Here is a 26,697-nt window from a genome sequence, read left to right on the forward strand (position 1 = left end):
CAAATTAAAAACAAGCAAGAAACCCCACTAAAAGGTCAGGCAAAAACATGAACCATCATTAGATTATGGCAGAGTTGGGACCACTGAAAAAAAGACGTAGGAGGATTGCTAAAAAACTGTCTCTCAAATACTTCAGGGACACTTTTCTTCTTTTAGTCTTTTTCCTCTAACTCAGGATGCCCAATCTATGACCATAACCTGCTAATAGCCATGTTTTTCCTCTTAAGGGCACACTGTGGTAAACTCACAGCTGTCAGTGAGACGCTGTTGCCAAAATACTCTCAGAGACAGTGTGGAAATGGAGGTATATACTGCACAATGTATTTACAACCTGCACACGCAGAGTAAATATGACAAACGCTAGATGTAGTGTCAATTAACTGTCCCATGCACATGTTGTAAATCTAGTCATATAACAGGAAATAAGCTGTATCATGCCTGACTTGGAAAGGGCAGACATACTTGAGTTGACCAAACACTTAGCCAAGTAAAGCTTTTAAACAGCTGTGGTTTAAACTACTCCTATGCTCTCTCCTTTCATCTCAATCATCTGCTGCATTTCCCTCTTCTAGAGGTCATCACAGTGATAACGAAAGCTTGTGAAAGGGAACCCGTGCCTGCGTGTCAGAGTCCCTGGCACAAATCTAGCTTAAACTCATCTTCAGCAGCAACTGATATCCAGACACCAGACTCCATGCAGGAGCAGCTGAGATGCAAAAACAGTTTTAGGTCAACTGTGCCACGAGGCACTAACATGTAGTTTTAATACACCAAACCCTGCATTTTCATCTTAAACTACTGCAGCAAAATCTGCCAGAGCCTAAGGATTTTGTATGCAGTCATTATCAGAGGAGAGTATCAATTTAATAGGATGTATAGCCATGCATGCTCTGGAAGACCCCTGGTATGTGCTACACTGGTAAAACACACTGCGCTCCTGCGGATGAGAAGTAAAGCAGTCCAGCTGAGCACAGAGCATGGCTCGTCCTCAGTGCGGCATCTGGAAGGCAAGCCGGGCCAGGACAGCTGCCTCAGGAAGGATGAGCCACCTTTACACACTTCTTCAAGACAAAACCCCAGTTCTGAATTGCAAAAGGATCCTAAGGAATCCAGGCCTGAGGGATCACTATGCACTTTGCATCCCCTCTCTCACCCCTAGAGCACATCAGAGGAATTCAAGGAAGGACTATGTGTTAAAGTCAAGCTATAATCGTGCTTTGGTTTAAATTTTTCTTGCCACCTTTTATTTCCAAGTCTTACAGCATAAATGCAAAACCTGAGGATCTGAAAGTTTGCAATGTAAATCCTTACTACGTTTTACTGTAAATATTCTGTTATTGCTGAACAAGGTGATCGAGATAAAACAGGCCTATATCGTTTTCACAGGAACAGTATAAAAAGCAGCATACATTTTTACAACCTAAAAAAATGCACAGAATAAACTCATTGTATAGTTGCAAGACACATTGGCCTCAACAGTAATGCTGAATTACAGAGTATTCCCCCAGAAAGCTCACTCATTTCTGCCTTAGGGTACAATCTGTCTCCCAATGTATCAGTATAATTGTAGGGCCACATAAACAAGATCACCAAAATGATCCAGGTTAAATAGGCATGTATTTGAGAGTAAAATATGCTGTTACTTAATGAATACAGTAATTCAGGACATGCAGAATAGTAATATTACTATGTCCTCATGATTTATGGCTTTGTAAACTGACAATCTTAACTTTTAAAATTTTACAGTGGTACATAGCAGTAAATTAGTTATTTGTTCTTCTCCCCAACACGTCCCTTTAAAGCATCTGGTCTTACAAAACAAGCAAGTGAGTTTGGGGTGGGGGGTGTGGGAGTTGCATTTGGGGGCGGGGGTTGGTTGGTTGGTTGTTGCACGATCTTACACAAAATTAGAGGCATACAGTTTCAATTCTGAAAGCTTACCAAGAGGTGCTTTGAGAAACCTGCGCTCAATTCCTTGTTCTATCTGAAGCAGTGCAGATGCCAAGTAGTGGACCACATTATTAACTGGCTGAGGAGTACTTGTACTTGTTGATGCAGCACTTGGAGCTTCAGTTTTTAACCCAACAAGTCTAGAATAGAAATGTACTAAATTATCTTTTTTTTTCAACATACTTTGAATTGAACACCATAGATATTTGTACAGGTCTATATCCACAACAGATTTTTCTTTTCACTTCATTTAAATGCATGGACTATGGACATGAACCGATACTGCACAGGTATGATTAGTTATCCCAGTTCTCGAGTTTGCTTAATTAGTCTAGTTAATCTAAATAAGTCATCTAAATTTCAAGAAGAGTGGATGACAAATTTCAATACAATTATTAAGATTTCCAGAGGTTCTGATGCAACATCCATCAGCTAATTTATGAGAGATTTCTGTGAAGAGTATAGTCCCAATAATTCTTCAGTGAAAATACTTCCAGTAGTGAGGTGTAGCCTTTTAGAATACTTCCATCTGCACAAGTTCAACTACATATATCCCCACAATTAGTAACGTTTTTGAAAAGAAAATAAATGAAATAAAACCAGAAAGTAATTTTAGAATGTTAGATCAAAAATTGTTAGCTTGTTCTCATCCTTAGAAGATTTTTCTAAAACACTAACTCTTCATGTAAGGGGTGGGGGGAGGGCAGGCAGGGAAGGGCAGGTTTCCAATAAAACAGCCGCCTTTGACCAAAGACTAAGTAATCGTTTCAAAGCGTAGTTAATCTTCCTGAACCACATACATTAAGTATAGTGTAGGAGAGCAACTCACACTAATGAAAATAAAATTCAATTTCTACTTGGGGTTTATAAAAAAAAAAACCAAACAACCTAATTAAGACTGTCTAGATTCTGCTTTATTCTGGTGAATGGGCAATGCTTTTGGTTGTCCCTGTTCTTTTTTCACACTTAAAAGCTGTTCATTATGTTTTGCAGTCACACACATTTTGAGAGCCTGAAAGCAAACAGAAAAAAGCTGCATCGTTATTTACATTTCACTAGTCAAACTCCAAGGTCTTAATGAGACGTCACTCGCTCTGAGGTGGATAAAAAAGCCCAGCATCAAAAGAAATCTATCACATGATTTCAGAATCCCATAGTCTCTGTTTTAATATGCAAGACTTCATTAGAGTAGACTTTATTCAGAAACTTTGACAGAGTCAGTATCAAATGGAAAAAAATGAAGCAACAAGCTTCTGCAGTTGAATTGAGAGCTGGCAATGGAGCAAGAGTCCAAGGTAACTGGAGACAGAGAAAATTTAGCTTCTTAATTAAAACAATGGAATATTCCTAAGTTGTGGTTTTCAGGAAGCAAATGTCTGTAAATTATGTCATTAATATAAAGAAGGATGACCCTATCCATTTTGCACGCAACTAGAGAACTCTGATCCAAAGGGCAGTTTTATATGAAAATACTAATTCAGCAAACTGAAATAAAAAGGGAAAAAACCTTAAAGAACTTTAAATTCCTACATCCAACCCAGCATTCAAGAGTCCACCGAGAAATACAGCTTTCATAAACGTCTAACTGCAGAAAACCTCACAGAATACATAAGCAAACAGTATGATAGAACAATGATCGCTCCAATGAATCTTTTTTCCTGCAATATTTCAACAGTCACATCCTATCAAGACATACAATTTTAAATGTATTAAGTAAATTAAGGTAGATCTTTATTTCTGAAAAGTATGTAACTTCTGAAAATTAAATATTTAGAAATCTTCACAGTTTCTATAGTTTGATTTACAACAAACAGGATATAGAGTTCCACATCTGTCGCAAACGTCTAAAAAACAAACAAAAAATAACAAAACACTCTTACAGTTCCAACACTATATGATTTGAGGTTTCCTCTCTTTTACGTTACAGCTTGCTCTGTAGAAGGATCATCATTCATAAAGTTGTAAGATTATATCCATTTTGCTGCAGTGCTAAAGGTTAAGCCAGACCATGGCCCTGGATTAACTGATGGTTCTTACTGTGACTCATGAAAAGGTACACTGACCAGTTCAACCAGCAATTTGTTACTATTACCATTTTTCCTTTTAAACACTCCTACTCTTTCCACTAAGTGGTTTTGGTTTGGTGTGTGTCCCCCCCCTCTTTTTTTTTTTTTTTTTCTTTTTTTATTCTGGAAAACAAAACAAATCGCAAGATAAATTTTTCTCTGCATTTTAAATGATTTTAAAATGAATTCACATATTCCTTATTTGATAACTAATGTTCACTTTGAGCAGTGTAATATGCGAATAGTAGAAGTTGTAAAAATCGGTGTCTTAGTCTTATATGGTAATAGAACAGTGTCATTTAGAAAATATAAACCAATGCAAAAATCTCACATTTTACAAATCTTAAAAAATACCATTCCAAAGAATTAGAGGGTAAAAACAATTTGAAGATTTTAAAAAAAAACAGAGCACTGCTATAATACTCACAGGAAAAAGCCATTATTTAAACCATAGCTCTTACCTGTCTTTCACAATAAACTTGTCTTGATCATCAGTTTCCATTTCTTCAGATTCTTCATTCACAGTTTTAATTATACCATTTTCTTTGTTTTCATCATTCAGAAACTCATACCGCCCATGTTCTAAGGCTGCTCTCCAAGACTGTCTGTCTGTAACCTGAAGCAAACATACAAATTTGAAGTTTCTAAAGAATCAAAGGCCACAAACTTTTAGTGCCAATTACTGTCTACACTTAGTTTAATTATGCTTTCAGTAAAACCCATAGCATGCAAGAGTTCTTTAAGTTACAGACTCGACGGCACCACCATGCTCCTAGGTATTCTACAAGTCACAAATACCTTAATAGCCCCCAATGTTCCTTGGTAAATCCTGTCTTCAATGTCCAAAAGAAAGTCTCTAAGTCTCAGTTCAAGCTGCTTCTCTGCAGATACATGAGATCCATCATGGGCATTCTGCATCCTTCCCCGTCCTGAAGGAGGTCTGATGTCACTTTGAGGTTTGTCTGCAAGAATACCAAGTAGCTTCACGTCAGTGGACTTTGTTCCTTAAAGTAGCCGCTGGTGAGGGGAAGAATAGTAGTACAGGGCAGAACAAACTAAACACACAGGTTCAAAACTCCTTTCCTGTAGCGACAGTTGCAAACACCAGTATCTCCACGCCAGCTAAGGCATCCGATCCAAGCAAGCAGAGTATACTTTTAAGGGAAGACCTGTACATTAGCATCTGCTCATCCCAACACACAGGATGAGAAATTCTTGTCAATTTCAAAGTCGTTCTTTTGTCTTAAAATGCTTTCTAAAATAGTAGATAATCAACAACTCTCTGCTGCAAGTGCAAGGTAGAAAAAAAACACACCAAGAAAAAGACAAGTTACATTTCTAGTATTTTTCATATTTGATGGCCCTTACTTTACAGAACTCCTCAGTTTTCTTTCCTGCATGGGTCTCTATCATGGCAACATGTAAAACAAGCATGTGCAACCAACAATTGCAAAAACTAGCAGAACAAGATATAATCCCTTTTACATTCTAACTTTAAAACAAAACAAACAGATAAAGAGAAGATAACACAGGCACAGACTAGACTGACTGTGTCTTCTAATTAAAGGTGGGGGGAAAAAGGAAAAAAACAGCAAAATAATTTATGAAAGAGAAAGGAAGAGCTGATGATGGGCTGTCAAGCAAAAACCTCTTCATAAGAGAACTGAAAATTCATGCAAAAGCTCAAAAGCCACGGGAAAGAGCTGAAACTATGCCCAGATCCTAAATTAGTGCTTGCAAATCTGCATAGGTGGCAAACATTTCTGTTCACTGGATTTACCTTAAATCCTATGAGTGCAATGATGAAGAGGTATATACAAGAGCTTAGAGATCTTTATTTAATCAAAAACTACCATAAAGCTGTTAGAAATTCATCCTGTACTTCCTTAACAAGACACTCTCAACTGCAGAAACAATTCCCTGTAACTGAAAGTAACTATGCAAATATTCTCAAAACGTATACTAGCATACTCTGATGTCTGGATGTGGGAAACATCCTTTTTGGTTTAAAAGAAAAAGATTCTAGAAATGAACAGTTTTTTCTTGAGCAGAACTGAAACGGCAGCAATTGGCTTGCAAATAATTGATGAGGAAAAGTTAATGGATACTGGTATAAAATCAAGTAATAGCACATATCAATTTTATTTCCATGTTCTTTTGAGTGAGAATTAGAAAATGGAGGAGGGCAGTCTACAGCACAAGAGAATCACAGACTAGTTCTCACTTGTCCTGCAAGTCATTTGAGTGAAGGCAATAGCGCAGCAGCTAAAAACTCCACTGCAGTAAACCTCCCTCCAAAGTGCAGCTACATGTGGCCTCTTATCACTGCTTATCACACAGGGGAGGTGACATTGGTATTGGACCACTGCATTTGAGTTTTTTTATCTCTATTAAAGTGAAGTTCAAAGCTGCCTTTTTTTAAAAAAAAAAAAAAAAAAAATCAATGTTATTCTACAATTCTAACATAGAGAAGAAAAATCTATGATTGTGGAAATCAAGTTGCTTCAGGGCAGAAAGCAACACACAAAATACAGATAAAGGCACAGCAACTAGGAAAATAACGAACCACACCCATAAACACAAATATATCAGAAAATGATAGAGATTTTCTCACCAAAACCCACAAACATAGCCATAAGGCCTCAAAATAAAGCTTAATTACTATGCAGAAACTCTGTCCTGTGCTAGTTTCCACCAGAAGAAATGGTAGATCAGTTACAGATTTAGTAGTATTTGACATGTTCGCAGCATGTCCTGCCATACACACTCCAGTAAAACAGAACTCGGCTCTGCTCTAAATAATTTTCCTTTGCCCCAATACAGATACACCAAAATCCTCAGTAATTTGGCATAATTCAAAACAAAATGCAATTTCTTAAAGATCACCCTATGGAGTTTCATTTTGGTAACATCCTCTACCCACCAATATGCCACAAACAAGCCAGCTGCAAGCTTGTGTACGCAGAATTTTATCAGTGGAGCTAATACCTTGCCAATGACAAAATACTTGGCTAGGAGAAAAGGGGAAAAAAAGCCCTAAATCCTAGGTCTAGGATGGTTTTAAGTCACTCCTACATTTTGAAACCCATAAAAACAATACTGCTCTGCAGATGTCTCCTCCTCCTGTAACAAGCCTCTGCCAAAGAAGGGAAAAAAAATAGAAAATAATAGTATCACACAATCCGCTGCACTGATGTTAACCCACATAACCAACACATTTACATTACTTTTTTCCTCCCAAAGGCTTTAGTATGACCCTGCAACATGCTAGCTTTCCCTTGTTCACAATACACCAGTAAATGTTTCTGAATAATTCCATGCATTATAATGTTATGAAATAACATGTTCTACTCAACAAATCAAGGTAATAGTAATCGCCTCCTTTTGCGATGTTTGTGTCTCCAGTGTCATATCTTGTTCGCCTTTCATCATACTAGAAATGAGGACATCAGATGATCAATACTATGATTTACCTTTAGGAGATATTAATCTTTATTCCCCAGTTAATCTTTTCCCAAAGCTCAAATTACTACCTAAAGATGTTTTTTAAACAAACAGTCCTGTTTTACTAAGCAGCGAAATAACAGAAAAATTATTGCTTTTTTTTTAAAGCATAGAACACCAGAAAACCACCACAGAGATCCATCAGGAAAAAAAGAAAAAAGAAAAAGCAAAAAGTGGAAAAAAGCAAATCTGTTTTCCACAGAGTGAAACAATGCTTAAGACTAATTTTTATTTCTTAGGAATTACAATTAAATGAGAATTAGTGGCTTCTAGAATATTATACAGAAATTACAGCTGTGGAAGCAAATTAAGACCAGGAACCTTTTATTTACCTGGAATATGGAATTTTTCCACAGGAAAACTGCTTAGTTGTTCATATATTCTACTTTTCTCTTGTAAAAGAGTTTCTTTTAAGGCACTCTCCCTATGTCCTCGGGAATTGAGAGCCTCTAGGAGTTGGTCCAGTTGTTCCCGAGAATTGTAAAAGCACCAACGGTTTGGTTTATATACTGGCCTTGGCACCTCTACAACAACACTGGTGTGTGAATCTTGGTCAATATTGGAGGTAGATTCAGAGGATTTCAAAGACTCTCCAGTTTTACTGAATACCTGAGGTTCATTTGTGCAAGACTGTACACTATCCTGAAAGGAGGAGGTTCGAGGCAACAACATGTCTTCTGTGAGACCAGAATAGTCCTCTTCTATAAACAATCCAGGAACAGAGGGGAAAATCCAGTAGCGTCGATACAGACGGTCACGACCTAACGGGGTGATATTTGTGCAGGCTGTTGCATTCTGAATCTTTTCTAACAGTTCCTTTTCTTTCTTTTGTTGCTCCTGTTTTAAAGCTTCTTCGTCTTCAGCAGTAAGAGGTTCACTCTTTTCACAAGTGGTCTCTTCTTGTCTTGTAAATTCTTTATATCCGTTTTGCCCTCTCCTTCCTAAAAGTTAAAGGAAGAAGAACGATAGTAACACACTTAGAAATTCTTTCTTTAACGAAAAACTCAAGTAAAAGACAGGTTTTGGTTCTGTCTCTGATTATCTAAACTTACGACTTTCAAAGATCATGAGCTCAGTCAAGTAACAATACTAGTTTCATTAAAGAAGAATTCAAGTGATTAACCCCCTTCCCTCTATAAAGAGGAAGCCATCTTTAGTGTACTTTCACTTTGCAGAAACTAGACCAAGTCTCATTTACTGACATTGTCATTTTTAACACCATAAAAAAAAAACCCAAAATTTTAAGAACTTAAGTGTTATAAAAGTACCTTATCATGATAAGGTAAAATTCTAGCAATTTCATTATCGAATACAAAATATGTTTTGAACTTCATTTATCATACTTGAAATGATCAAAAACCCCCCAAAGACGTCAAGAAAAACCAGAATCCCTATATAAAAGCTCTTATTGCAAACTCAGTTACATTAACTTTATCCAATTTTTTTAAAAATACATATATATACCCACTATTTTTTCCCCTCAACTTGCACCAGCTGAAAATACTCCAGTTCGTATCTTAGTTTACCAAAGTATCAGGTCCTAATAGTCATCTAGAAAAGTACATCTTGTAATTAACACATGCAATGGTGAAAGATGCTGTCAGCACTCAATTTCTACCAATTTCCAGTGTGAACTTCAGTTTCTCCAATTGTAGGAATGAAATAACACTTTTTTGCCTTCCAGGCACAATGTCTGAAAAATGGGCATTTGAGAAACTTGAAATTCTGTTTTAAGATGTCATTGTTTTGCCATCATAAAGCTGTAGTAAACATGCAAACCTGTATTACTGAATTACTCAGAATTTCTATCCCAGGTACTGTTAGGAACTGTACAAGTTTTCAACCTTAAGTCCACAATGATCTGGGACTTTCATTGGCACAGACGCTAGCACAAAGCCTTCACGGGAGAAAGACACAGATGAGGTAGCAGCCCAAATCCATCAACAATTCATCCTCCTGGGGTGGTATCTTTGTTTAGTCACAAACAGCAGGCTGTGCTGTTTATTGCACCACAGCTCCTACTAGCACACTGCTGAGGAAATTAAATCTGGGGATACGTCTGGTTGCACTCTTGTGTAGAAGGCATGCTGCTTCATTAACAAAGGCAAACTAAACCCAACCACTCAATATAATGTTTTCTTTTAAAATACCTGTTGTTTTTGCAGCTTCCTAATAAAAAGGATCAAAACCACACCATACCCTATTTGATGAGACACCTACAACTCTTTTTTTTATTGGTACGCTACTCATAACTGTGATGGTTTGTCAGGCAACAGCCTGGGTTTTTTTAGACAAGAGAGGAATCCAGAGAGCAAGTATGGAAAATGAGGAGAAACAGAAGTGTGAAAGAACATACTGCTGACCACTAGAACTACATCAGGCCAGCTCAATACAATAAATAGCTCATTATGATCATGTTTGGGTAGGTTTTTTTCCCTTTTCCTTTAAAAATTTACAGGAAATATTGATACTTTATAAAAACTTACTATAAAACCCAAGAACTTCCCGGGTGCATGCATGGGTGCGTACATGTACACAAATGAACTAATATATTATCGCATTACCTCTTCCTCGTTTTTTGTTTGGTCCCAGCTCTTCTTCATCCTCTGTCACTGTGTCCATGTCTTGCTCTTTACGCTCAATTTCTTTGCTCTCTGTACTAGTATCAAGGTCTTCGCGTTCCTCCTCCCTGACACAATAAAATAAACAAAAGGTGACTAACTGACCAACCATGTATTAAAAGCTGAATGGAATGAAAAAAATACATGATTGAATATGGCATCTTCAAACAGTATTTTCCTCTCAGAAGTACTTAATCTAGTCAAAGACCTATAATGCTTTTTAAAAGTAAACTTTAAGTCAGAATACATTAAATCCAAGAAGAAACCCACTGAACTGCAAATGGAAGTTCCATATTAAAGACTAAAACTTGCTCTTTGGTATTCACTCTTTCATTTGAAGACCTTTATTATAATCAGATCCTTTTTGGAGATATCTTAGTGTAGTTCTACTGACTTGAGTTATTTTTTTCATGACTAAAAAAGTGTCTTGTCATCAAAATGTATACCCTTTTATAAAATGCTTATTACACATTTTTTCCCTCATCTAGCAAATATAATTGAAAACCTACAGAACTACATGCAACCATTACAGAATAACTTTTTTTTTTTTAATTATAGTTTCAAAACCAGCACAAATCTGTCTTTGGCCCATGCTCACCTTTTGCAAGCAGATTTATTTAACTAACTCCCTTCCTCAAGCAGGTAAAGATACAGTGTTGTATATACACTTTGCTTTTTTTTCTGGAATCCTATACAGCTGCATGTGCATGAATCTTACCACCTGAAACCATACAGTTTTATTAATAGAACAAAAAACTTTGGTTTTATGGAAATCACCTGGGATAGCACAGCATTTTTAAAAAAAATGCTATTAAATTTGATTCAAACTGTTATGTGAGGTCAGTATTATCTAGCTCAGATCAGACCAATTCCTCAAATTAGAAAACAAACTAAATGGTCTATTATGAAGATATTCATAGATAGGAAATCAATGCAAGACAAAAGGTAATGCAAAAATTACAAATTAGATTTTGCAAGTTTGTCTTGTCAGTAGGTAACAGTGTCAAGCTTTCAACAGAATTATGAGTATAATAAAAGTTGATTTAAAAAATATAATCACTTTCATAAAGCAATTCTAGAACACTAGGAAGAAAAATAAAATCAACATTAAGGGCTATATACTTAAATTAAAATATACCTTTGTATATGATCGAATCAATAAAAACTACATAGCTAATGTCTGGCCACATAACTGAAAAGTGCTGTATCGTATTTATCACAGTAATACCATGTATCATACCCAACAGATACTTCTACAGCAGGATTTCTTTGCTCCTCTTCCTTTAGCTTTTCTTGTTTCTCTTTCATTTTTAACTCTTGTTCTTTTAACCTTTCTTCTTTCCTCTTACGTATCCTAATAGCGAGAAGAATACAGAAAACCAGTTGCAATTAATCTAGTATCTGATCTGGCCACGTCTTTTTTTCTGTTATGCTACAACATCATCTAAAAATAACAGTAACATGGGAAAGGACAATGCTTAGCACAATAAAGTTTCATTCCCGTCTGCAGTTTCAAGAAACCAGTATAAAAAACAAACACTACTACTGTTTCTCATATGCCTTTTGTAATTGAGGAATTAATCTAATTTGTAGCAACAAAATTTAGCTTTCCATATCCTAGTTTTACCTTGCTGCTGCCGCCTCTCGTTCTTTGCGATGCTGTTCTGCCTTTAATTCTCTGAACTCCTGTTTTGCCTGTCGTAACACATCAACAGAGTCCTCAATGAAGTCTCGAGTGGAGACGAGAGTCAGAAGTTTCCCACAGAGGGCATGAAGGATCTTCATCTTTTCTCCTAATAAAATTCAGACCAATTTTATTTCACTATACAACTGATAAATAAGCCTTACTCTTACTCACTCCAGACTGAAGATTGATTCTTACTCAAGAAAAAGTGAACAGTCAAACATCTGTAGTGCACCAGCTGTACTTGCAAAGAGGCATTTCCTGAAATATCTGGTTTGCTCAGAGATGCAAGCCTTTATTTTGAATTTATTAACTTTCAGCAACGAAAGAAGAACTAAAATGCAGTATTATCTTCAAAATGGAGATAAAGAAACAGTAGATGGTAATTTTTTCTCTATCTCCAAATAATAAACAAAAGATCCAAACCAGAACAGCAATAAATAGCAGGGGCTGAATCAAACACTCAGATGCTTCTCTCAGAGAGATCCCTTTCTGCAAGTAAAACTAACATTTGTTTAATGAGAATTAAAAAAAGCTGCTCAGAAGTAATGAGACTGCCTAGCTCTGCAATCTCTGATCTGGTGGCACCTGCTTGTGGGGGCTGGAGCATAGCGGGTGGGTGTTGGTCTAGGTGACCTCCAGAGGTCCTTCCCAACCTAAATTATTCTACGATAGAGTAAATTTGGACCATTATTGATCTGAAGCAGTTACAAAACCAATCACTTGATAAGCAACCTAATAATCTCTAACATTTATTGTCTTTTATTACCTGGCAACAAATCATACACTGAGGTACTTGAAAGTTTCTTCAAGAGACCAGGATTACTTAATCTCAGCTCCATGCAAGCATCATCAGTAGCATCAAACCCTCCTCGTTTCTGGTAACGGTATTTTGCATTGGCTGATGTTACATCAGCACCTGACGCTAGAATGTGAAGTCTGAGAATCTCAGAAAGAGTGCAGCTATCAAGATCCAAGTTTTTCAAATTGCAGCCTACAGTTGAGAAGAATGAACAGTTATTTTATATAGACATTTAAATGTATATAAATATAAAAAATATGCTTTAAAATACAGAGCAAAATAAGAACAGTAACAAAACAAGAAGTGAAACCCACACATACCCTGATGTAACTGGGGCCATGCAGCTGCCAAAGTTGCAACTGCAGACAGTGCAGATTTTGTGGGGTCTGCATCTTCATCCAAAGCCTCTGTTAAATCTTTAAGGAAATAAACACTTTATTCTAATGCAAATTAAAACTTGTACTGTGGAGGGGAGGAAAGCAAGCCGTTTCTTAAAAGTTGCAGACAAAGCAAAAAGAGGGCCAATATTTAAAAAAGCATCAATATATTCAAAACTCAATTCAACATCCAAGTTAAAATTTATATATCTTTAAATGCAACTAAAAATCCAACTAAAAACTAAGGACATGCACCACATGCTATACGCTGTTCTCCCTTTATATAAGCTGTTAAAGCAACCCCAATGCACAAAACATGCACAATGGCAACATAAAAGGCAGCAAAACCCAATCCATAAATGCACTTGAAAGCAAAAACAATAACTATGCAAGAACACCTGTATTTTGTTCCCTCGAATGAACTGTTACTTCCTATCATCATTTGGTTTTCAGGAAAGACCATCCAAACCAATCAGACATTTAAATATTGGTTATCACCAGTCACTGTATACTTTTAATCTGTAACTTAAATACAGCCTTACTATTCTGTACAAATACAACCACTAAGGCATTATAAAGAAACCATATTCCACCAAAACAAGCATCTGCACTTAATAAGGAGCATCACACATTAGCAAACTGACCAGGAAAGCAGGGCAGTGAAAGGGAGAAACAGCAAAATTCCTGTTTCTTCGACAAAAGTTTCCTTAGCACAGGTATTTCTCCAGAGGGTTAGCAGAATTTTTTCAGCCTTGTATGCTGTTTCAACAATTTCACTTCATTCAAGTCCAAATCATTAAGCAGTTACAAAGTCACCAAGTCAATAAAGAGCCACAAATCCAAACTAAGACTACATAAAAAGCAAATCCACAAGTCTTGTATGATGACTGATGTTGTTTGAAAACTGTTACCCAGACATTGCAAAATTAACCTCTGCACCTCCCCTCTCGCCTTATCTGTATAACACCATTTGAGAAAGTACTGTACACACCAAAACCCCACACCCAAGGTGTTTTCTGTTGCAGAAACACTGCCTGTACAGAATTTAAGTGAGCAAACATGCTGACTACTACTAGCTTAGGCAGAATTACAAAGCTGAGAACATGTAATTCTTTTAGGGGAAAGAAGATGTCTACACAAGAGTGACAAGAAATGAAAGTTCGAAGGCAAGTAAGAGATAATAGACAAAGTGCCCCACCCACAGCTCTGCTAAACTAGAAGCAAAATAGCAGATTTTTGCAATTGCCAGCCCCATATAGTCACACTAAAATATGAAAGTTACATTTTTTTCTGATCAGTCCTATGAATAACAAAGAATCTAATCAACTATTCTATGATTACCTGATAATGGAATCCTTGCTTATATTGCCCAAGCAATGCTCTCAGTAGTTAAAAGACACAGTTTAATTGCTGAATGCAACAGTAATTAAAATACAGTCTAAATTTGTTAACACCATATCAGATCTGTAACTTTATTCAACTAGCAAGAGCAGACTCTATTGCTGAAGATAGTGCCCATGTTTTATGTAAAGACCGTATTGGACATAAATCTTAAGCATGAGAATATGCATAGTCTTGAAGGGAGGAATTAAAGGAATCTTCCTGTACTTCATGCATCTGTCTTATCAGGGAACCACAGGATTCACGTGACCTCAAACGGAGCGCTCTTATGTTCTGGTCTACCTCTAATGAAATAAAGACTAGCAGGAAAGGTCAAAGCTTCTCCTTTAACTAGTCAGCAAATCTGGCAGTCCTGAAACACAGGACCGCATAAATTTGGAACCAAGCCTGCACTTCCTTCTGATCAGTGGTTAGTGTATACCAAACGCCTCTGAAAACGTGGGCAACTTCAGCCTTAGAGCGAAGGCCAAAGGCAGAGTGACTGTGAGATCCTTACTGGAAAAAACACAGCAACATGGTAGTATCTTGGAGTTGTGGATGCATACTTCCAAGTCTTGAAGGACAATGAATATTGAATTCTCCATTATAGTTGTGCTGCGGAGTTTTAGTTTTTAATCTAGTCAGGTCCAGATTTATTTTTTTATAGCTATAGGTAAAAACCTTTGAGAAGATTTAGGAAAATGCCTTGTTTCCTGACCCTCAGGAGAAATATCTAACAGTGCTGAAGGAAGAGAAGGAAGGTGAAGACAAGTTTCCCTCACCTTCAAAACATAAGCAGTGCTGTTAAAAGCTTATTATGCATTGCTGGATACAATCCTAGTAACAATGAGCTTGCTTTTTCTCTCTCCCCCTCCAGACCCCACCCTCTATGCCCAGTTTAAAGCTCTCATTTCAGATAAAAGAGAAAAACCAAGTCCATTTACATACAGTATCAATGCATAATAAGACATGGTTAAACAAAGGAATGCCATAAATCATGCAGTTTAAAGTTAATTCCAGTGGAATTTCAGTTTTTCAGCAGTAAAATTAAGGATCTGACCTTTGGTCTCAGCATCAGCTATTTGATCTTTGGCCACTTCCTCTTCCTCTTCGGCCATTGCCTGAAAGATGGCAGTCAGGAAGAAAAACAGCAATTCACATAGTGGGCCTTCAGTGTCATTTCCTACAAGAGCTTCCTCTAAAACTTCTGTGAATAAAGTTTAAGAAGCGTCACTTTTGCCGCAAAGTTGGAAAATGATTATGTACTGAAGAATGAAAACATTTTTTTTTTCCTTCAGGTATGATAATCAAGTTACTTTTCCATAATTTACTGCAAATATTCCTAAGGTGACGGTGTCAGAAAGAGTGCTGACAAAACATTATTTTCTTAATATATAACTGCAAGAATAAAGTACAAGTAGACATTTTAATAAGTAGATTAACAAGCTTCTACATTGAAATTAATTTTGATTTTATAAACACTGCAGAAGTTGACTGTGAAGAGACAACTGGATTGATATGCACGTGTAAGCACTGACATATTAAAGCTGCACAGAAAATTTTGTAGCACTGGTACTTGGGTGCACTTAAGATGTTTGGTGGTTTGATTGGAGAAGGGACACCACAAAATTGGGGCACCTTGCCACGTAAACAACAACTTGCCTAAAGTCACTCCTTCAGGAAATTCATCTTGAAGATCAAAAAGTTCCCCAAAAGCATATAAAAACTCCAAAACCATCAGAGCATCACCAAAGATCTCAGGAGGAAGTCTCGTCTTCACTGGCATTGGAATGGGAAGTTCCTGCAATCCAAATGGGACAACTTAATATTGTATCTACTTTCTGAGAGTACACAAATGATTAAAACCAAACAGTCTATGATTCTAAGGGGTGTATGTGTTCAGATTCTTCACATTTTACTGCAAATAGTTCTGCAAGACACATAATCAATTATCACGGTAACATCTGTGGTAGTATTAACTTTAAAAAACAAAGAGCATGCAACTTGGACGTAAATCTTTTGAGATCAAAGTTTATCCATGTTCATGAAGTTGAATGATTTTGTATCTTTGTTTAAAGGAACTCAAACCCACTACAATTTAAGAACACTGGCTGCCAAGATTTTTCCTTTAAACCTGTATTGTTTCACAAGAGTTTTGAGTTTTAAGTTTGCTGGAACTGTCCAGACAAGCAAAAATAAACATATTCTTAAAAAAGTTACTCATTATTGCTTGCAAAGACAAGCAAACAAAAACCCAACACATTCACATAAAAACACACCCATCTAATACTAGGATATGCAAGATCATGTCTAATGACTGAGTGTTCTGGTATTTGGGTTTTTGTGTTGGTAAGGCAGTTATGATAGCCGAAGACATTTTAAAGGGAGATGATGTAACCATGTAACAAGGCCACTTAACAGAGACACCACAGATGACCGTGTCTAACACTGAGTTTGACTTTCAAATTAGTAGCTTGATGTAACTCTTCAAGATTTGTCTTCACTTTATGTTTCTTAACAGTCAAACAATTTCCAGAAAGATGGCTCCTTTCCACAAAGGTGATAGTTCACAAACATTAACGACAAGAATGCCAAATACTATGCTTTGAGAAGAACACAGTAAGGTGTTTCACACATTTCCTGCGAAGGCAATTTTTTGAAATGAAGTTCTCGCCTAAACTCATCTTCATTCATATTCTTGTCAATTTTCACTGTAGTGATGATAACACTTTTCCACCCCGCCCTTTTTCTTTTCCAATTGAAACATAGCAGCACTGTTTTGCACAGCTTCCTCTCGTTTCAACAATGCTCGTCCCCTTCTTCAGTTTCTTCTCCCTTTCTATATACAGCTAAGAGTTTTCACTCATCTTCAACAGCCTGTACGGCTCTCCTTGCAAATATATTAAATTCTCATATTCCTCCCAACCAGTGCTACCACTTCATTTAACACTCTCCTCTATTCCCACTTGTCCTCTTTGCACTTCTGTCATGTTTCCCTGTGTACCTCAAATAAACTCCCTTTCTTGTGTTTCGGACAGTTTTGCCTCCCTTTAGTATCCCCTGCCAAAATTAATCATGATAAAGTATACATAAATATATAACACTAGAGAATGTTATGTACAATACTCTTGTTTAGAACATTAAGTTCTTTGGGAGGTAAATTCTTGCTACTTTCTATAGGTTTCCAAGATCATCCAGAAAGATGCTCATTAAGCAAGGATACTGCTAGAGTTTAAATCAAAAGAATGCCACAGGGAGTAACAAGGTAATGTCCTTTCTACCTTTTGCAGACAAAACTGATTTCTTCATTACTCAAATCTTTCAAGTAACTCAGGTTTACTCTAGGTAAGCTTATCTTGTATATTTAACAGAAAAGTCAGACATACTCAATAGCCCCCACTCAGTAAGGTCAGCGCTTTAAAAATACATCTGTTCCATGTTAAGACTGAGAACAGCCTGTTCAGACTGGACTTCTCAGTCCAGAAGTTTTTCTCGAGGGTGAAAATGCAGATGATCCTATTAGCATCGCCACAGGGAAACATTACATGACTGCAGGTGATTCACAGCCCCGAGCATTCAGATCAAATCTAGATCTACCTCTGCATTAGGGAATCTAGTTTGAGGACCCTGTAAAGTACGAGCTTGAGCTATTCCAAATTCAATCATACCTTAAGATCATCACACTCCATATCTTCTCTAGGCTTACTCCACTGTTTCAGGTATTCCACATATTTTCTTTTTTCTTCACGCAGCTTCTCTCTTTCCTGAAAAACATTGTCACAATTGTATATAAAATATGGTCAGATCACCCTATTACAGTTTCTGGAACTGCACCACTTGCTATTTCAATCACACTGAAAAATAAAACTAAAACATATTTAATTAGAATGAAATAATCTAATAATTTTTATTTTGTATAAGAAGATATTGGCAAAAATATTTAGAGTAAATTGTGGCGATACTTTGTTGGATTAGACATGGGGTTTTGTTGGTTTTTTTGTTTGGTTTTTAAATGGAAGAGGCTGAGCAAAATATAGCTAAAAATAAAGAGTATTTATGAAAGTTGCCACAAAGAAAGACCATCAAAATAGAGAGTGGACATGGCTGTGGTAAAATATAGTGGAATAAATAATTTCTTCATATTCAAAGTGACAAAAAGTTATTTAGCAATTTCCATTCAAAGAGAAAACACAAGGAAACCCACAACCATTTAATATGCTGTGAATCTGATGCAGTACAGTGTCTTTAACACTTCAGTAGAAGACAACCATCAAATCAAATACTGTCATGCATTATTGGCAAAAAAAACCCAACCCAAACACCAAATTACTTCAGAAGTAAGTTCAAAGTGAACTTTTTGTAAACTAAAATTATAATATAGAGAACGTCATCCTGAAATACAAATCCATAATCGTATCTTAAAACTGCCTGGTCTTCTAGAGTGCATTTCTATGAACTGAAAACAGTTAATGGAAAATAAGTAGATAGCAACTAAGAAACAACTAAACTAGAAAGCCATTATACTGTTCCTATATGAAACACATATACTGCAAATGCATTACTTTTTCCTTTTCTATTTTGAGTCTCTCTTTCTCTTCTTTCTTCTTCATCCTTTCTTCTTCCACAATCTTCTTTAATTCTTCTCTCTTTTTTTCCTTATCTTCTTTCTCCTTTTTCTTAGCTTCTATAGCATTTGCCTTCTCTCGTTTTAATTTAGCTTTTTCAAAAGCTATTAAAGGAAAAAAATAAACCAAAGTTATTTCTTTTATAAAATGTTTATTTTATTTAACAGTGCTAAACACTGATCTTTTTATAATTACCATAGGAAAAAGATATTGTTATGAAGACTGAATTGTTTCTATGCCAACCAGAAATTCAACCACTTGAAAGTTCTTTAAAGAATCAGAATTTTAAGCCTAAGTATTATACATGTTTTACAAAGTTGTCATCACTGTAGTAAAGTCAAATTTCTCTGTTTTTATGAGTATACAGAAGTTTCGTACTTGTTCATTGGTTTCTATCAAGTTACATATGAAGATGAGAACTGATTCCAACCACATATAATTACAGCAACATATTTAGTAATGACTGCTTAATAAAAGCATGTCACAACTAGGTGTGCCATATAACCATGAAATAATTGTGATAGTAAAAACTTTAAGTAAGTGATCTTTAAATATTTAATTATTATTGAATTACTGAAAAGTCAATACATTTGAAACCTACTTAGTACTTCAGTGGTTTTCGTGCAAGTTTTACTTCTGTTACACAGTTTAAGCTGAACTTTAATTGGTAATAAATGTTATTGCCTGAGGAGAACCAGATTTCTTTGTAGTTGTCTGCAGAAGAACAGCAGGATACAAATTTCCACTTTCTGTGGACAGACAGTGTCTGTCAACCCACACACAGGCTAACAAAAGCGGGTCGGGGGCTTACCATTTTAATTGAATAAACAAGCAAGCTAGAATCACAAGTGAAGAAAATGAAAAAACATCCTTACTTCTATTACCAAGTGGCTAGCACTGAAAAAAGGATTTTGATTACATTTTCCTACAAAATTCTGAAAATGGGCTAGATTGCTTTTACAGATAGCTAGTACACATACCAGCCATGTCTCTCACCCAGCAAACAAAAGCAGCGAAGCTGATCCCCCATAGTCTTCTACATAGTGAGAAGGTTGATTTTTCAATGTTCTTAGCATTTTGCTGCCTTTTCACATCATTAGTAACGTACCATAGCAGCTCTTTACAGGAGACTTTATGAATGTCAGTAATTGCCATTCCAATTAAACATTATTTACAGGTTAAATGTTTAGATTAATATTAAATTACATTAATATAGTATATCTGGAAGTGTACTTTCAGGCTTATTGTATGGATGGGATCATACTTTTCAAACAACCGGTATAACATGTTGCCAGTTTCAAATTAAACTGCATCTTTAAAAAAAAACAAAACAAAACCAAACCAAAAACAACCCCAAACCAACGAACATTTATAATCATGGGCCAACATTGGGGCAAAAATGAACACACAGAACAAGTGTGACACCACAATATATTTTTTTTTAATTATTACTTATTTGATGCATTCATCATTATTTTACATCCTCAACAAAGAACAGAAAGCATTTACAAAGTCTGAGTATCAACATGCTGTGACAGCTTTCTAGTGTTGTGGCAGAAAATATAAAGAATATATTTGGTTCTCCATGTTATACAACTTATTTCAAGGCTGATTGCTCTTTCATTGTTTGAACCTGTATGTTTCAAGGGCATTGGGTTTTGGGGTGCAATAGGATAACACAAAAGATAAACTTGAGCCAGCATGTGTCTTACCTAGCCTTCTAGAAGCTCTAGTTAACATCACACAAGAAAGGAAGTAGCTTTGATGTTGATAAGCTATTACCTTGTTCTGGGCTGTCATTTCCAGCACATAAACAAATAGATGCTAGTTGTGCAAAAAAGTGGACACAAGTTTCATGGAGCCCTATCGTCCCCACCTCCTATGAAGAAAAGGCCCAGAGCAGCCTCAGACAACTTTGCAGTTATTTAAGCAGATGTTGGACTAGATAATTTCCAGACATCCCTGCCATCCTAAAACATTCTGTGATAATGGCAACAAGAGGTAGAAACCAGAAGTTCACTGAAATATTTCCACAGATGAAAGCCTTTCCTTAGGAAGGACATCAGTGCTTACAATCCAGAAGAACATCTCCTTGTCTGAGCTTTGTCTCCTCAAAAAGACACACCAATTAACCCAATTCAACCCATACAAAAGGCATGTGGGTCCCCTTACTTAATTTGAAATCAAGTTTAAATAGACCAGAAACAGGTCAAAACCAAGCAAAAAATAATTCAATCAGTCCGAAATAAGAATCTCTTAAGTGATTTGTGCTCTTTCAGTTAGAAAAGTTTGTAAACATACTATAAGTAATCTTGCAGAACATTTAGACATACCTTAAATATCAATGCACAAACATCTTCAGAAAGACTCAAGATTTTCTTAAAGATTATTACAGGTTTAGAAAGCATTACAATTCTTCTAAATTTTGAGATAGTTTCTCCATTTACAGATTTTCCTCATACAACAGATTGATTTGTGTCAAATGTTCATGTTTCAGCTGGTAAAACTTACACATGACTTCACAAATCAAACTTCTGCAAAAATTTATTTTGCTCTTTATTTATCTGAGATAGAAATCAACACAACCCAACTGCAAGTTTCCTACATTTCCCCAGTTTAGAGTAAAAAAAAAAAAAAAAAAAAAAATTCAGGAAACAACCATTCTAACCACCGAAAGGAGCACTTCGCAATAGTGCTGTGGTGCTACACTCTTAGTACACCTTCCCTTTGAAAGGAACAACCCCAAAAATACTCTAATTATGGCCTGCTCTCAGAGCTACAAAAACTGGTTCTACTAGTCACACGACTAAACCTCAACTTACCCATGGCCTGCATATCTTCTTTTTGCTTCTGGAACCTTGTCTTTTCCTTTGCTACTTTACTTTTGTTTCCTTGGGTATTTTGTTTAGCAGTAATATCGTCCTCCTGACAGAGAATTCAGAGGGGGAGCAGAAAAAAAAAAAAAAAGAACGTAATATCTACAGTGAAATGACTAGCAACAGATATTCCAAATTTTTCAACAGTTCTCTAAAACAAGAATAAAAACAGGCTGTAAGAGTTTCCCACAAACATACTAAGTCCTCAGAGATCCGGTGTAATAGTTGGGGTGGGGTGATGGCAGACAGGACAGGGAGAAAAACCAAAACTTCTTCTTCCAGCTTTCTTTTTAAATAAAGTAGTTTAGAGCACCAAGCTTCGCTGTGTTTAAACACAGGCAAGTGACATAACTGTATCTGAGGGCAAGTGACATAATTGTATCTAAGAGTACAAGTTAAAGGTTTTTAGCAAATTATTTATTAATCATTCTCAGAAGGGACAAGTACTCTATGCGCCTTCATAACACACTGAAATGCTAGTTTCTTGGTGGGATCACAGAAATAAGAAGATAACACTGAGCATGGTCCCTTTTACCAGCTTAACTATAAAACAATCTACTTTAATAGCAATTATGTAATATATCCCAATTCATCCTCAAAGTAAAAAAGCACATCATCAACCTTGCATTCCAACTGTTCTGAAAGTTCACGGAAAATGGAAGAACTTAAAGACTATGCTGATATGTCTTCATCTGGAGTTAAAAATGCTATTACTTACAAGACTAGAAGATGCCCTCTTTGGAGGTCTCCCTCGCCGTCTGCTTGCGGGACTGAAGATAAATGTGGGTGGGTCATCAGGAAAGAAGTAGGAGAAATTTTGTTCTGCTAGATTGTATTTTGCAATTGATGTTGCCTTAATAAGAAAGATGAAAACAGGTATTCATTGTGAAATTCTTACCTTTTCATAAATACAAGCTAATTAATGAATCATTAAATCACAAAAAAAAGACAATAAAAGTAACTAGATTCACAACTGGTTAGCTTAGAATAAGAAATAAAACTCTGAAATAGTGTAAGTGTAGAGTTAATCCACCAAGTGGATAGTAACGTAAGCAGCACACATCTGAAAATAGAATTTGGTCTCATTTCGTAAGCTTTTATTTCTTTAGATGCCTTTTAGCAAGCACAGCTGGACACAGTCTTCCTAGCAAGTTACTGAAATGTATGGAGAATGACTTTTGACAGAGAAAGCCGGAAAATTAATTTACTTAAGAATGACATAATCCTCTATCTACTTAAATATTTCTGGAGGAGAAGAAAATTTATGACTTTTCTCATTCTGAATTGTCAAAGTTTCTTTTCAAGTCGGCTTTCTCAACCTGGTGACTTCAGGAAGTCTGCCCTTATCAACTGATACAGATGAGGATACAAAGGAGACACTCCAAACAGGACATGTTCATATAACTGCTGAAACGCAAGGCAATCAGCAAGGGAACAAGTAGCCACTCCACAAAAAGCTCAGACAAAGAGAAGATGACAAATGCACACATATACAGAGTATTACAACCTTCCTGAGGCACCAGAAAGTACTGCTAATAGATCACTAGACCCAGCGCACTGTATCACATCAAAGACAACATGATCACTAACAAGCCCAAGGAAGGGGGTGGTTTATCCCTTTCAGTGTTATTTTCTTCTATTTCCATTTTTTTAAAAGAGACAGACTTTAAAGTTAGAAGCTTATTTAGAAATTAGTTGCCTTTGTTATTTTCCACAACATTCAGAGGCAAGATTCTCATTGATGCTCTCATCTCTCAGAGCTTTCCTGTGCAGAACGAGCAGTTACACAGCTGTATGAGGATTTCTCTTAAACACACACACAAAATACAAAACATAATAAACTAACATGCTCCTTTCTAAAAACACAATGAAGAGAAGAAGGATGTCAGGATCAAGGCTGCAATACACAGTGAAAGAGTCCAGGATCTCCTGTGGTACAGCAAGCAAGGCAAGGGAAATTGCTGCTTACTTCGTAAGTGTGGGAACAACTGCTCAATTCCTTGAGCACCAGGAAACAGAAATTCTCTGCACAGCCATCCTGCACAGACTAAGATGTGAACTTTAGTCTGAACTTGTACTAAGTACCACCATATATCTCCATGTAAGATGAACAAAGATATGCATCTTCAACATCTAAGGGCTCATCAAAAGCCCATTCCAGCCACCTGAACTCTTTGGTACTTCTGTCTCACTGAAGAACTATAGAGACTGAATCCAATCTACAATAAGATAGTTTCCAGCTAAATGCATTACAACAGAATAGTATTAGGTTACTGTACCAAACCAGAAATAGTTAATTTCTGTTTAACTCAGAAATACCAGCTGCATACCTTGAAGAATGAAAACAACTCATGTGTTTGACTAAGCAAAAATATATTACATTTTAATGAATAACATTTTTCTGGGTAAAAGCTCCCATTTTTATTTTGGGGACTTTTCTAAACTAGTAGTTAAAGAAGAAATTAGAGAATTAAACTCTGCTTCATCTACAGAAAAAATACCACCTTGTTTACAAGCAAAAGTTAACAGAAACCTGTTTTTACAGAAAAAGTTGCAGTATTCATCATTTTATTTTGGAAAAGCCAAATACTAACTCAATATATTACACTTACAAAAAGCTAAGCTTGATGTAGTTTAAAAAAGCAGCTCTGAGCAGCTAGTAGAGACGAGCAAGAAAAAGACTGAGTAGGTCAATATTTTATCCCACAAATTATTCCTTCTTATTTACCTTAGTTTTAATGACTCCATCATGCGGTTCACAGTGTTGTTTCAGAAAAAGTTTAAGTCTATCACGAGAAAAGAGATGTTTCCTCCGGCTGTATTAGGAAAGAAAGGTAGCATTAGCAACTAAGACCTATAATTACTGTTTAAGTACAGCGGACAATATGTGCAAGAACACGTAACAGATAATATGATTGACCTTTTTTCTCATTTTCTTAATTATAAATTACACCCTTACTATTGTAACTAACAGGCATTCTTTGCAACCACAATTCAGTTAAGAATTTCCTTATGAACAAAACAAAACCCAAGTAATACTTAAACAGTTGTTTTATGCATCTGTAATTTTTGTCCTGAAGATCCTGGCATGTCCCCTTTTATACACACATACAGGCAAACTCCACAGTCTATTCATCCCTGCTAGATCCCCCTAACATTCCTTTCTATCACAGTACCTTTTAAAATCCCCAAATAAAGCTAAAGTCCTGTTGTTTCAGATGAGGGTGAAAACAAACAAGGACAGCAGGAAAGCAGCATTCACACCTCTCAGACAGGGAGGTAAGGCACAGAAGTGTCAAGCCAACAAGTGAGAGGAGTGAATTCACACCCTGCTTGATCAGGCTGTGGCACTCCTCGCTATAGGACAGTGTGCACTCTAAAAGCTTCCTGGCATCCCAGGGAACCCGCACTACTTCATGGCAAGAAGAAAACCAAGTACACAGGAGCAGTTAATGAAAAAACTAACCTCGATCCATGCTGGAACTAAATTACTTGAAATTACAGAAGTTTTTTTTTTCAAAGTATACAGTTTATAAAGTTTTGATGCACCATCTACTCTACGAAAAATGTTTTAACTAAATTCTAGACAAAATCATGTTCTTTAAGAAGCAAAAACTCTCTGTGGCTTTCTATTTTAAAGCAGTAAGGCAGTCTGATTGCCGGTGTCTGCTCCAACACTTCGAACCAGTAATGCTACCACACAGAGAGAGAGCTCACAATGCCAATAGTTCATCAATATTACAGAATAGGTTTCACCTACTCCATCAGTCACAGCAGTAGGCACAGGTATCAGAAGCAACAGCAGGTCTCATCTGTGTGCCAGCGAAAGCAGAGACTTGTAAGGAGTGGGTATCTGTGTTAATACTAGTGAAGCTTGGAACCCTTGCTACAGAAAGCCTGTGAAACACAGTATTTTGTTACAGTGCCTCTAACTAGTAGTTCTAACACACTAATTTAAAATGCCATTTTCTATCAAAAACATCTTACAGTGACTTACACAACTCAGTTATAAAGTACAGTTTTAACTTTCATATACTAATTTTTACCTTAGTTGAGATGCTTTAACAATAACAGTTTCATATAGGTCTTTTTTAATAGGTTGGACTTTGTATTTGAACAAAGAAGGATCAATTATGGCTTTCTTCTCCCTAAAATAAATTTAAAAAATTAAAATGTTAACTACAATCACAAAACATCAGTCTTGTATTGTACACATTTAATATATTTATATGCATACACAATGGACCTCTTGAAAATACCCAGCCATATTTAACACAGGCTGTAACTTCCACTGGTACCAAAGAGGACCTATTCACTTCTGCCAACTTTCTTGCCACTAGATTTAGATCTGCATCAAAGCCAGTTCCTGCAAGGAACAGGAAAAGGGATCAGGAATGTTCATTTTCTTAGCAGGGAGATGGAAGATGAGAAGGGAAGGAAGAGCAAAGAGGAAAACAAGTAATAATACATCCCTATCCCTCAAAAAATCGTCTCCTTAATACTCTCAGTACTCATGATGGCAACAGAAAGGCAGGAAAAAGGAGAAAAAGATGATGAGGAAGGAGTCCAAAAGACAGAGTTATATAAAATGAATAAAAATAGTACCCATAGAGCTACAGATCACGTCTCGAATAAAAAATAGGTAAAATATTTTTCTGAAATATCAATTTAGAAAAAACACACTCACCAACAATGTTCTGAAAATAGCAGGAATCATAAGGCAATGCATCTACACTTTAAAATAAATGCTTATCAAGCTACATTTTTTTTCCCCCAAAGTGTACTTCCCTTTTACAGCTATCAGCTACAGAG

At 36.2% G+C, this 26,697-nt stretch overlaps 1 protein-coding gene across 2 annotated transcripts in view; it reads right to left on the bottom strand.

Annotated features, from left to right (window-relative positions):
• The window catches only part of BAZ1A (bromodomain adjacent to zinc finger domain, 1A), a 65,910-nt gene that overhangs the window by 13,199 nt on the left and 26,014 nt on the right, over positions 1-26,697 (bottom strand). The window contains exons 5-21 of one of the 2 annotated variants that reach the window (XM_010583641.1): positions 25,932-26,033; positions 24,614-24,701; positions 22,604-22,738; positions 21,832-21,934; positions 18,947-19,113; positions 18,053-18,148; positions 16,047-16,185; positions 15,445-15,591; positions 12,948-13,043; positions 12,595-12,819; positions 11,769-11,934; positions 11,382-11,495; positions 10,085-10,209; positions 7,853-8,461; positions 4,815-4,978; positions 4,478-4,632; positions 1,942-2,090 (exon numbers count right to left, since the gene is read on the bottom strand). In XM_010583641.1, coding sequence (XP_010581943.1) covers positions 1,942-2,090; positions 4,478-4,632; positions 4,815-4,978; positions 7,853-8,461; positions 10,085-10,209; positions 11,382-11,495; positions 11,769-11,934; positions 12,595-12,819; positions 12,948-13,043; positions 15,445-15,591; positions 16,047-16,185; positions 18,053-18,148; positions 18,947-19,113; positions 21,832-21,934; positions 22,604-22,738; positions 24,614-24,701; positions 25,932-26,033 — 2,780 coding nt within the window. The remainder of the gene's footprint in view (positions 1-1,941; positions 2,091-4,477; positions 4,633-4,814; positions 4,979-7,852; positions 8,462-10,084; positions 10,210-11,381; positions 11,496-11,768; positions 11,935-12,594; positions 12,820-12,947; positions 13,044-15,444; positions 15,592-16,046; positions 16,186-18,052; positions 18,149-18,946; positions 19,114-21,831; positions 21,935-22,603; positions 22,739-24,613; positions 24,702-25,931; positions 26,034-26,697) is intronic. The other variant, XM_010583642.1, reaches the window with a different exon arrangement.

This window comes from Haliaeetus leucocephalus, unplaced genomic scaffold (assembly GCF_000737465.1).
Source record: "Haliaeetus leucocephalus isolate CR32 unplaced genomic scaffold, Haliaeetus_leucocephalus-4.0 Scaffold932, whole genome shotgun sequence".
Taxonomy (NCBI): Eukaryota; Metazoa; Chordata; class Aves; order Accipitriformes; family Accipitridae; genus Haliaeetus; species Haliaeetus leucocephalus.